The following is a 12,410-nucleotide window of genomic DNA, read 5'->3' as shown; positions in this document are numbered from 1 at the left end:
TGGCGAAGATTTTTTCATTAGGTTTTCCAAAAAAAAATCACACGTACATTTCAATACATGTGGGTGGGAGGAAAGAAGCAAAACTGACGGGAAGTGTTAGAGGAATATTGAACCAGAAAATATTTGGAGAATGGAGAATATTTAAGGATTATATAAGATCATATTGTACCAATCACACCCTAGTAGCAGAACTTGGGTGATACACACAACAAATACCGTTTGTGGAGTAGACGGGAACAATATTAAAGAATATAAAACTGTGCGGGGGGGAAACAACGGCAGTATAAACAGTACAATGAGAATGATTGGAAGACTCGTTTTGTTAGATGTCTTTTTTATTTAAGTGTTTAATTAGGTATTAATTAGGAAGATTATTATTATTTATGTACATAAATTTGCTTTTTCCTCTTTATTTTTTTCTGTATTTTCTTCCTTTCTTTTTTCTTAATTGTTTTTCCTTTAATTTTCTTTTTGTAGTGTTGTTGTTGTTTAGTCGTGTCCGAACTCTTCATATGAGATTGTAAATTCTTTGTAGAAGTGTGTAATTTAAATTAATAAACATTATTTTTTTAAAAAAAGGAAAGAAGGAAGGAACAGGTCCCTGCCCCTAGGAGCCTACAGCCTCTCTGGGTTTCATTTGGGTTATAATCTATGTTGTAACTCGATGAAAAGTGTCCATTTGCATGGAATGATGAGAACCGAGGCTCCGAACGAATGACTTGCAAAATACCCGCACCGAGTTTTATGCTGACACCCTCGATCATAATCTGCCAGGGCTTGCGTGCTGCTTAGACACCGAGGAAACATCCCATTGGTCCTTGCAGGTGTCAAGCCCGGCCTGCTGCCATAGAAACCAAACTTTCCCCCTCCTGCCTTAGTCTCCATGGCGACAACGGAATTTGAAAAAAGAAGATGCTTCGAACTGGCCAGTTACATCAGTGCAAGAGGGGCAGCCTATGGGAATATTTGAGAATTTCGCACACCCTCTTCTCTTCACGTGGAATGAGAGAGAGGCTGGGAAGCCTGTTTCAAAATACAGTGGTACCTCGGGTTACAGACGCTTCAGGTTACAGACTCCGCTAACCCAGAAATAGTGCTTCAGGTTAAGAACTTTGCTTCAGGATGAGAACAGAAATTGCGCAGCATCAGCAGGAGGTCCCATTAGCTAAAGTGGTGCTTCAGGTTGAGAACTGTTTCAGGTTAAGAACAGACCTCCGGAACGAATTAAATACTTAACCTGAGGTACCACCCGCATCCCTTATGACAAACCTAGAGAGCATCTTAAAAAGCAGAGACATCACCTTGCCAACAAAGGTCCATATACTTCAAACTATGGTTTTCCCAGTAGTGATGTATGGAAGTGAGAGCTGGACCATAAAGAAGGCTAATAGCCAAAGAATGGATGCTTTTGAATTGTGGTGCTGGAGGAGACTCTTGAGAGTCCCATGGACTGCAAGAAGATCAAACCTCTCCATCCTTAAGGAAATCAGCCCTGAGTGCTCACTGGAAGGACAGATCCTGAAGCTGAGGCTCCAAGACTTTGGCCACTTCAGGAGAAGAGAAGACTCCCCGGAAAAGACCCTGATGTTGGGAAAGATGGAGGGCGCAAGGAGAAGGGGACGACAGAGGATGAGATGGTGGGACAGTGTACTCGAAGCTACCAGCATGAGTTTGACCAAACTGCGGGAGGCAGTGGAAGACAGGAGGGCCTGGCGTGCTCTGGTCCATGGGGTCACGAAGAGGCAGACATGGCTAACCGACTAAACAACAATAACAACTCCCAGGTCCAAGTCCCACAATCTGAACCAAGGTGCCACAATGGCTCTCACCTTGCCACCGCTCATGGTTGGGGCTCCTTCCCTTTGGAGAGTCCTGGGTTCGAATTTCGCTACTACCATTTTAATTCAGAGCTCCCAAGGACTGCACTGCTCTAGCAAGGCAGCAAGGCCACCTGCCTGTGTGTGTGTGTGTGTGTGTGTGTGTGTGTATTCAAGCGCTTGCTCGGCCTTGCTGCATCTCCCTGCTATTTCCCTTCCTTCCAGCGCTTGCAAACGAGGTCATTTCCATCGCGATCCCTTGATTGAATCTGACGCCGAGGCCGGCTCCCAGTCTCCCTTTGCTTTCCACAGAGAGTCGCTCCCGAAAGCTTCTTAACCACCAGCTCGTTCCCTGCTGCAACTTAAAATCCATTTGCAAAAAGCCGTTTGCCGCCTTGATCGCACAACCACCCTGCGAGGCTGGGCAGGGGCGCTAGGAAGCTATGATGGCCACAGAAGTGTTGAACAACGATTGTAAAATATTGTCTAAAATGTATAAATTGCTGCTGGAATGGCATTTGAAAGATGAAGAGGTCAAGTCAGTTACGATACATTGGGCCAAGGATTTTGGGTATAGTAAAGGGTAAAGGGACACCTGACCATTAGGTCCAGTCGTGGCCGACTCTGGGGTTGCGGCGCTCATCTCGCTTTATTGGCCGAGGGAGCCGGCATACAGCTTCCGGGTCATGTGGCCAGCATGACTAAACTGCTTCTGGCGAACCAGAGCAGCGCACGGAAACGCCGTTTACCTTCCCGTCGGAGTGGTACCTATTTATCTACTTGCACTTGCATGCTTTCAAACTGCTAGGTTGGCAGGAGCAGGGACCGAGCAACAGGAGCTCACCCCGTCGCGGGGATTCGAACCGCCGACCTTCTGATCAGCAATCCCTAGGCTCTGTGGTTTAACCCACAGCGCCACCCGCGTCCCTTAATATATATGTATGAAGCTCTGCTGGTCCATTTAAGCACTGGTTCTTCATCGGAATCATTGGCCAGTCAGCTGCCACCCCAATCCTGACCCGGCCAGCTCTCCCAATGTTCTTATGACCTGCTTAGGGGTCTCAAAGATTCTCCCCTGGAGGGCAGAATTGGGCCTGCAGAGATTCTGGCATGCGTGCCAAGACATGCCCTGTCCTGCGGGCCACCGCTGCATGCGCCACTGAACATGCCAGGCACATCAGCCGCCTCTGGGCATGAACAACAACGTTGGAAAGGGGGAGGCGTGGAGCAGGGAGAACGGAGACCATCGCTGACTGTTCACTTTACTGGAAATAAAAGCCCCCAAGGCAGCAGCAGCAGCACAGCTCCAAGAAGAATTCGGTTATGTAAGCTCTCCACATGTACAGTGGTACCTCGGGTTAAGTACTTAATTCGTTCCGAAGGTCTGTTCTTAACCTGAAACTGTTCTTAACCACTTTAACTAATGGGGCCTCCTGCTGCCGCCAGGCCGCCGGAGCACGATTTCTGTTCTTATGCTGAAGCAAAGTTCTTAACCTGAAGCACTATTTCTGGGTTAGTGGAGTGTGTAACCTGAAGCGTATGTAACCTGAGGTACCACTATACAGTGGTACCTTGGGTTATATACGCTTCAGGTTACATACGCTTCAGGTTACATACGCTTCAGGTTACGGACTCCGCTAACCCAGAAAAAGTGCTTCAGGTTAAGAACTTTGCTTCAGGCTAAGAACAGAAATCGTGCTCCATTGGCGCAGCGGCAGCAGGAGGCCCCATTAGCTAAAATGGCGCTTCAGGTTAAGAACAGTTTCAGGTTAAGAACGGACCTCCAGAACAAATTAAGTATTTAACCCGAGGTACCACTGTATAGATTTACAGCAGTCTCGGCCAACCTGAGGACATTTGGTCCCAGGCACCTGGCATAGCTCGGCTGGTAAGAGCACAAGACTCTTAATCTCATGGTCATGGGTTCAGGTTGCAGGTTGGGCATTGCTGGGGGGTTGGACTAGATGATCCTTGTGGTCCCTTGCAGCACTACAGTTCTGGGACTCTCATCGGCCCCAGGAAGCGGCTAGGAATCACAGGTGGGGAGAGCTGCTGTTGGACATAATAATAATAATAATAATAATTTATTATTTATACCCCACCCATCTGGCTGGGCTTCCCCAGCCACTCTGGGTGGCTTCCAACCAAATATTAAAATACCGTAGTACATCAAACATTAAAAGCTTCCCTAAACAGAGCTGCCTTCAGATGTCTTCTAAAAGTCTGGTAGTTATTTTCCTCTTTGACATCTGACGGGAGGGCGTTCCACAGGGCGGGTGCCACCACCGAGAAGGCCCTCTGCCTGGTTCCCTGTAACTTGGCTTCTCACAGTGAAGGAACTGCCAGAAGGCCCTCGGCGCTGGACCTCAGTGTCCGGGCAGAACAATGGGGGTGATGCTCCTTCAGAGCCTGCTTGGTGAGCTTGCAAGACTGGGGCAACCCAGTTGGGTGAGGTACAAATAAAATTATTATTATTATTATTATTATTATTATTATTATTATTATTATTATCATCATCATCTAGGTGGTGCCCATAAGGACGAGATGGGCCGATTCAGCAGCCAAGCACTTCTGCAGTTGCACCGTGCTGGGCCCGGGGGTGACCCGTGAAACGCGGTCCAGAACCGGTCCAGAATCCGTAGGTTCTGCTAGGAATCAGTCCGGCAGGGCCAAGGCAGGTCACGAGGCAGGAAACCAGGCAAGGACAGGCACAGGATCTCAGGCAGGATCCGGCATACAGCAATGTTGCTCCCGCAACCTGGGGCGGGGTCCTTTTATCTCTGTTGGGGTAGCGGCTGGTCCTGATCCCCCGGTGACTCACCTCCCTGTCTCACCCGAAGGTGAGCACTCCTCCTGCGAGTACTCAGGTCTCTCCTTCTCCCAGACCTCAGTCTCTGCAGCTCGGGAGACAACGGTGGGTTACTTGGAAATTGCTTATGTGTGAGTGCCTGGAGGCGGTTGGAGGATGGATGGCAGCTAACGGATTGAGGATGAATCCTGATAAGACAGAAGTACTGTTCTTGGGGGACAGGAGGCGGGCAGGTGTGCGGATTCCCTGGTCCTGAATGGGGTAACTGTGCCCCTGAAGGACCAGGTGCGCAGCCTGGGAGTCATTTTGGACTCACAGCTGTCCATGGAGGCACATGTCAATTCTGTATCCAGGGCGGCTGTCTCCCAGCTCCATCTGGTATGCAGGCTGAGACCCTCCCTGCCCGCAGACTGTCTCTCCAGAGCGGTGCATGCTCTAGTTATCTCCCACTTGGACTACTGCAATGCTCTCTATGTGGGGCTACCTTTGAAGGTGACCCGGAAACTACAACTAATCCAGAATGCGGCAGCTAAACTGGTGACTAGGAGTGGCCGCCGAGACCACATAACACTGGTCCTGAAAGACCCACATTGGCTCCCAGTCAGTGGCATAGTGTGGGCGGTGCAGGGGGGGCCGGCTGCACAGGGCGCAACATCTGGGGGTTAGGGTTAGGGGGAGCAAATCCACGGGTTAGGGGGCGCAAATTTCTTGCCTTGCCCCGGGTGCTGACAACCCATGCTACGCCACTGCTCCCAGTAAAAGCTTCTTTAGGGAAGATTCAATGTTTAACAGACCACTGTATTTTAATACTTTGTTGGAAGCTGCCCAGAGTGGCTGGGGAAACCCAGCCAGATGGGCGGGGTATAAATAATAAATTCTATTCCATTATATTGTATAAGCTTCCAGAAGATTTATTGAACCAGTATCTTAAGTGTGAGTACACCATAGATCTAGAGTCTGTGGCTTCATTTACCGTATTTTTTGCTCTATAAGGCTCACTTTTTCCCTCCTAAAAAGTAAGGGGAAATGTGTGTGCGTCTTATGGAGCGAATGCAGGCTGCGCAGCTATCCCAGGAGCCAGAACAGCAAGAGGGATTGCTGCTTTCACTGTGCAGTGATCCCTCTTGCTGTTCTGGCTTCTGATATTCAGAATATATTTTTTTTCTTGTTTTCCTCCTCCAAAAACTAGGTGCGTCTTGTGGTTTGGTGCGTCTTATAGAGTGAAAAATACGGTAATCACCCTTCCTAGTGATTCCTTCATTTGTTTGCTACTGTTGAGCCACCGTTTGCTATTACCCTCCAAAAACCTCTTCCATGGAAGGCGAGAGTCATAGAATCATAGAGTTGGAAGAGACCACAAGGGCCATCGAGTCCAACCCCCTGCCAAGCAGGAAACACCATCAGAGCACTCCTGACATATGGTTGTCAAGCCTCTGCTTAAAGACCTCCAAAGAAGGAGACTCCACCACACTCCTTGGCAGCAAATCCCACTGTTGAACAGCTCTTACTGTCAGGAAGTTCTTCCTAATGTTTAGGTGGAATCTTCTTTCTTGTAGTTTGGATCCATTGCTCCGTGTCCGCTTCTCTGGAGCAGCAGAAAACAACCTTTCTCCCTCCTCTAGGTGACATCCTTTTATATATTTGAACATGGCTATCATATCACCCCTTAACCTCCTCTTCTCCAGGCTAAACATGCCCAGCTCCCTTAGCCGTTCCTCATAAGGCATCGTTTCCAGCCCTTTGACCATTTTGGTTGCCCTCCTCTGGACACGTTCCAGTTGGTCAGTGTCCTTCTTGAACTGTGGTGCCCAGAACTGGACACAGTACTCCAGGTGAGGTCTGACCAGAGCAGAATACAGTGGCACTATTACTTCCCTTGATCTAGATGCTATACTCCTATTGATGCAGCCCAGAACTGCATTGGCTTTTTTAGCTGCCGCGTCACACTGTTGGCTCATGTCAAGTTTGTGGTCAACCAAGACTCCGAGATCCTTTTCACATGTACTGCTCTCAAGCCAGGTGTCACCCATCTTGTACTTGTGCCTCTCATTTTTTTTGAGTCGCACAGAGGAAGCTGCTGTAAACAGGGTCAGACCATGTGCTCAACCAAAGAACTGCTCCAGAAGCTCTGTAAACGCCATTTTGGCAGTCGAGATAACCCCACCATTAATTGCTAGTTGTTGTAGCAATGAGCTCATCTATGTTTAGATCCACTTGCTCTGATATAAGCTAATTTGCTTTGATGCTCTCCTTATCTGCGGGCTCAAGGGACTGGGCTCTCAGCCCAGAAAGAGGAGCTATCTGTAAGGTCTGAGCATTTTCCACCTACGCCTTCATCTGGGCAGGTGAAATGACGTCTGCTGTTTTGTGTATAATGTAGGCACGTTGGCTTGGGTGCGGACAAGCCATCTCCTTGCTGCGGTGTCCGTCCCAGGTCTGCAAAGGCTGGGAGACCCGGCAGGCTGCTTTGCTCTAAGTCTACACCTTTCTTTAATAAAGCACTTGAACGGGCCATTCTGATGTTTTTGACATCCTCCTTTGGTATCCTTGCAGCCAGCCACTCCTGGGAGAGCTACTTTGCGGTTGGAGGATGGATGGCGGCTAACAGATTGAGGGAAGGAACCGCCAGAAGACCCTCAAGCGCTGGACCTCAGTGTCCGGGCAGAACGATGGGGGTGGAGACGCTCCTTCAGGTATACTGGGCCGAGGCTGTTTAGGGCTTTCAAGGTCAGCACCAACACTTTGAATTGTGCCCAGAAACGTACTGGGAGGCAATGTCTCGGTGGCCTTTCTGACAAATGAGTACAGTGGTACCTCGGGTTAAGTACTTAATTCGTTTCTGAGGTCCGTTCTTAACCTGAAACTGTTCTTAACCTGAAGCACCACTTTAGCTAATGGGGCCTCCCGCTGCCGTCGTGCCGCCGGAACATGATTTCTGTTCTCATCCTGAAGCAAAGTTCTTAACCTGAAGCACTATTTCTGGGTTACCGGAGTCTGTAACCTGAAGCCTAGGGAACCTGAAGCGTCTGTAACCCGAGGTACCACTGTATATATGAGTTTCTAACACTGCCTGCCGCCTGGGAGACCAAAAGGCTTCTTTCAACACATGGATTCCAAAGCAACTCTCTTTCGCAGGCCAGGCCAGGAGCGGAACAGACTGCCGAAAGTGTCACCTGGACTGTACAATAGACCGTTTATTCAAATGCACATCTATATACATGGATGAAGAGGTTCCCCTCCATGCGTCCAGAGATGCTCCCGGCCACTTCCCTTCAGAGCATCGCCAAGGTGGCTGTTGACAAGGACGGGCAGAATCCCTCCCTCCCAGCAGTTAATCCGGCAACTGCCCTTGTGAGCGCCTGTGTGTCTCTTGTTCTCCCTATTTTGCCATTTCTTCAGCCACTGCCTTGCCCATCTTGTCTTTGAGATAGGCCGTCTTCTGCCACTCCGACTTTAGGTCAAGCCATTCATAATAGGGAACCTGCAAGAGGTGGAGGGGAAGAGAGAAAGAGGATAATAATAATAATAATAATAATAATTTTATACCCCACCTATCTGGCTGGGTTTCCCCAGCCACTCTGGGCGGCTTCCAACAAAGTATTAAAATACAATAATCTATTAAACATTAAAAGCTTCCCTAAACAGGGCTGCCTTCAGATGTCTTCTAAAAGTCTGGTAGTTGTTCTCTTTGAGAGGGCGTTCCATAGGGTGGGTGCCACCACCGAGAAGGCCCTCTGCCTGGTTCCCTGTAACCTCACATCTTGCAGGGAGGGAACTGCCAGAAGGCCCTCAGAGCTGGACCTCAGTGTCCGGGCAGAACGATGGGGGTGGAGACGCTCTTTCAGGTATCCTGGACCGAGGCCGTTTAGGGCTTTAAAGGTCAGCACCAACACTTTGAATTGTGCTCAGAAACTAGGCCAGGCCTCAGCTAGAAAAGCCTTGCCAGGCATTGCATCTATTCCTGGACAGAGAAGATCAGCCAAAAATTCTCATATTCATTTATGAAACCTCATCTCTGTAGTTGTTCAGAATCTGTTCAGTATTCAGGCATTTCAATAGCAAGCAACATAACCCAGTATCGCATAATTGCACTAGAATTAAAGAGCTTTCTTTAGACATCGATAGATGGGAGTCGTTAAACCCCAGCCTTTGGGGAAGGGTTCATATACGCAACTCCCTCGACTGTTCCTCACAAGGCTTGGCTTCCAGACTGGGTTGTGTCTGCGCGTGACATAGAGTGTTTTCCTGATCAGAAGAGCTTCGCTGTGAGCATCTCACAGCCACCTTGGCTTCTAAGCACCTGGGGATTATCCAGAGTGGCTCTGAGCCAGTGGGGCTGGCAGGGAACGGTGCCACGGTCTACCCAGACAGCCGGCCGGCGATAATCTCTGTCCCCTTCCACCCTGGTGACTCTCAATGCCTCAACTTTCCACCCAACTTTGTACAAACAAGCGGATGGCTGGCACCTGGAGGAATGAAAGCCGGAGGATCGGTGGGCCGTGGGAAAATGCAGTAGAGTTGGAGCAAACAGATTAAGGGTTGAAACAACGATGGCCAGAGGGTGAAGCGGCCTCACTCAAAAACGGTGTTCACTGGCAGGACGCAGAGACAGGGACGGGCTGCTGTCTTCAGCAGTTTTGGGAATCAGAGCAAAACGCATGTGCTTTTTGCTTTTTTATATAAGCCTGTAGTGACCTCAGATATGCAGATGACACAACCGTGTTGGCAGAAAGTGAGGAGGAATTAAAGAACCTTTTAATGAGAGTGAAAGAGGAGAGCACAAAATATGGTCTGAAGCTCAACATCAAAAAAAATGAAGATTGTGGCCAATGGGCCCATCAACGTCTGGCAAATAGAAGGGGAAGAAATGGAGGCAGTGAGAGATTTTACTTTCTTGGGCTCCAAGATCACTGCAGATGGTGACAGCAGTCACGAAATTAAAAGACGCCTGCTCCTTGGGAGAAAGGCGATGGCAAACCTAGACAGAGACATCACCTTGCCAACAAAGGTCCGTATAGTTAAAGCCATGGTTTTCCCAGTAGTGATGTATGGAAGTGAGAGCTGGACCATAAAGAAGGCTGATCGCCGAAGAATTGATGCTTTTGAATTCTGGTGCTGGAGGAGAAGATCAAACCGATCCATTCTGAAGGAAATCAGCCCCGAGTGCTCACTGGAGGGACAGATCCTGAAGCTGAGGCTCCAGTACTTTGGCCACCTCAGGAGAACAGAAGACTCCCTGGAAAAGACCCTGATGTTGGGAAAGATGGAGGGCACAAGGAGAAGGGGAGGACAGAGGACAAGATGGTGGGACGGTGTTCTCGAAGCTACCAGCATGAGTTTGACCAAACTGCGGGAGGCAGTGGAAGACAGGAGTGCCTGGCCTGCTCTGGTCCAGGGGGTCACGAAGAGGCAGACACGACTAAACGACTGAACAACAACAAGTGGTGACCCCTGAACTTACACATTCAAAGCACAAATTTGGGGATTGACCTGAAAGAGCATGCAAGTCCTAATCCTGTGTGTTCTGTCCTGTGTGTTCGTTGTTCTGTATGGGACAATGACAATAAAGATTATCGTATTGTATTATTGTATCGTGACACGGCTTTAATCGTAGAATCACAGACTTGGAAGGGACCACAAGGGTCATCCAGTCCAACCCCCTGCCATGCAGGAATGTTTTGCCCAAAGTGGGTCTCGAACCCACAACCCAGCCATTAAAGTCTCATGCTCTAGCAGTCCAGGGCCGTATGATCAGCAGCCTCACATGATACATTTTTATTGACTGCATTTATATCCCATCGTTTTCCTCCAAGGGGCTCAAGGCGGCATACACGGGTTTCCCCGCTCCCCAGGGTTGTTGCGGAGATTAAATGAGGAAGGGGAAAGACCATGCATGCTGCTTGGAGAAAAAGGATAGCAATGAGCACATAGCTCAGGGTTGCGTTTGTGGACAATCACCCACCTTGCCTCTAACCTCACAACAACCCTGTGAGGTAGGTTAGGGAGAGTTAGTAACCCTGTATGGACGGCTGGGACAGCTCAGTAGGACATGAGACTTTCAATCTCAGGGTTGTGGGTCTGAGCCCCACATTGGGCAAAAGATTCCTGCATTGCAGGGGGCTGGGCTAAATGACCTCCGACTCTATGATTCTACAGTTTGAATCCATAACATAAGAACAAGACTCTAAAATTGCTCTGATCTGCTCTGTTTCACACACAGCATCTGCCATCCTTCAAATAATAGTAATAATAATAATAATAATAATAATAATAATAATAATAATATTTTATTTATATCCCGCCCTCCCCAGCCGAAGCCGGGCTCAGAGCGGCTAACAACAATAAAAGTAACACAGCATTCTAAAATCCATTCATTCTAAAATCAATTCAAAATCAAATTAATGGCAACCATTGGGCTAGAGTTCTGTGAGGATTGCCAGAGGAGGGGGTCAGGCTGTGCCTTGGCCAAAGACCAGGCAGAACAGCTCCGTCTTGCAGGCCCTGCGGAAAGATGTCAGGTCCCGCAGGGCCCTAGTCTCTTGTGAGAGCGTTCCACCAGATCGGGGCCACGGCTGAAAAAGCCCTGGCTCTGGTTGAGGCCAGCCTAACCTCTCTGTGGCCTGGGACCTTCAAGATTTTTTTATTTGAAGACCGTAAGGTCCTCCGTGGGACATACCAGGAGAGGCAGTCCCGTAGGTACGAGGGTCCTAGGCCGTATAGGGCTTTACAGGTTAAAACCAGCACCTTGAACCTGATCCTGTACTCCATCGGGAGCCAGTGCAGCTGGTATAGGACCGAGTGAATGTGATCCCGCAGCAAGGACCCTGTAAGGAGTCTCGCCACGGCATTCTGCACCCGCTGGAGTTTCTGGGTCAGTCTCTAGGGCAGCCCCACGTAGAGCGAGTTACAATAATCCAGTCTGGAGGTGACCGTCGCGTGGATCACAGTGGCTAAGTCAGGGCGAGAGAGGTAAGGAGCCAACTGCTTAGCTTGGCGGAGATGAAAAAATGCCACCTTTGTTATAGCTGCAATCTGCACCTCCATGGAAAGGGAGGTGTCAAAGATTACACCCAATGTAGAAGGGGTAAAGCAGTCTTCATTGTAAGACGGGAGCCAATTTATCCGCAACCGCCTTTGCCAACCAGGTGCCCCAGAGATCTTCTAAACTACAACTCCTAACAGGATCAGCCAGCACGGCTGTGTGCTGCTGGGGGCACCAGGTTGGCAAAGTCTGATCTGCAAAAAGCAGACACACACAGAATCACAGGGAAGGCAGCTCAGTACGAGCTCAGTCAAGGCTACACAGAGCAAGCGGGGGCCTGTTGGAGGGTGCCTGGCCTGGGCTCCCCCTCCCCTCCTGGCCCCCAATGGGGGGGGAGGCGTCAACTGTGTCTGCATCCGACATCTCTCCACCCCACCCCCACCCCCTTTGCCCTTTCCTCCAAGCTGCCGGAGAGCAGAGCAGGGGGTGCCGAGGACTGCAGAGCTATAATTGCTTCCAAGGAGCTAAATAATGTATGATCGCTGTTTGAGTGCAGCCTCTGCCCCCCCCTTCCCCCCCACCCCACCCCTGGAGCCCTCCAGCGGGCAGCCTGACGCCAGAGAGGAAGAGAGAGAGAGCGGTCAAGAGGCAGGAGGAACGGCAGCGCTCCCCCCTGCTCCAAGCCACTCCTGGGGAACTGGGGAGAGCGAGTGGACGCAGAGCTTTCCGCCATTCCCTGGTGGGGGGAGAACAGGGGAGGGGCGCAGAGCAGGGTGGGAGTGCCCCAGTCGTATCTCCATCC

General features: G+C 49.8%; 2 protein-coding genes across 2 annotated transcripts in view; both read right to left on the bottom strand.

The window, feature by feature from the left end:
- LOC310660911 (zinc finger protein 653-like) overlaps positions 1-12,410 on the bottom strand; it is a 103,491-nt gene that overhangs the window by 15,980 nt on the left and 75,101 nt on the right. The window lies entirely within an intron of this gene.
- The window catches only part of TBRG4 (transforming growth factor beta regulator 4), a 39,376-nt gene continuing 34,766 nt past the window's right edge, over positions 7,801-12,410 (bottom strand). Inside the window, exon 11 of the mRNA XM_083406424.1 lies at positions 7,801-8,107. Within this exon, the coding sequence (XP_083262550.1) occupies positions 8,006-8,107 (102 nt within the window). The 3' untranslated portion in view covers positions 7,801-8,005. The remainder of the gene's footprint in view (positions 8,108-12,410) is intronic.

Source organism: Podarcis tiliguerta (genome assembly GCF_965153285.1).
Source record: "Podarcis tiliguerta genome assembly, chromosome: 12".
NCBI classification, from domain to species: domain Eukaryota; kingdom Metazoa; phylum Chordata; class Lepidosauria; order Squamata; family Lacertidae; genus Podarcis; species Podarcis tiliguerta.
Note: the sequence above shows the minus strand (reverse complement) of the source record. Positions and strands in the feature narration are given on the sequence as shown.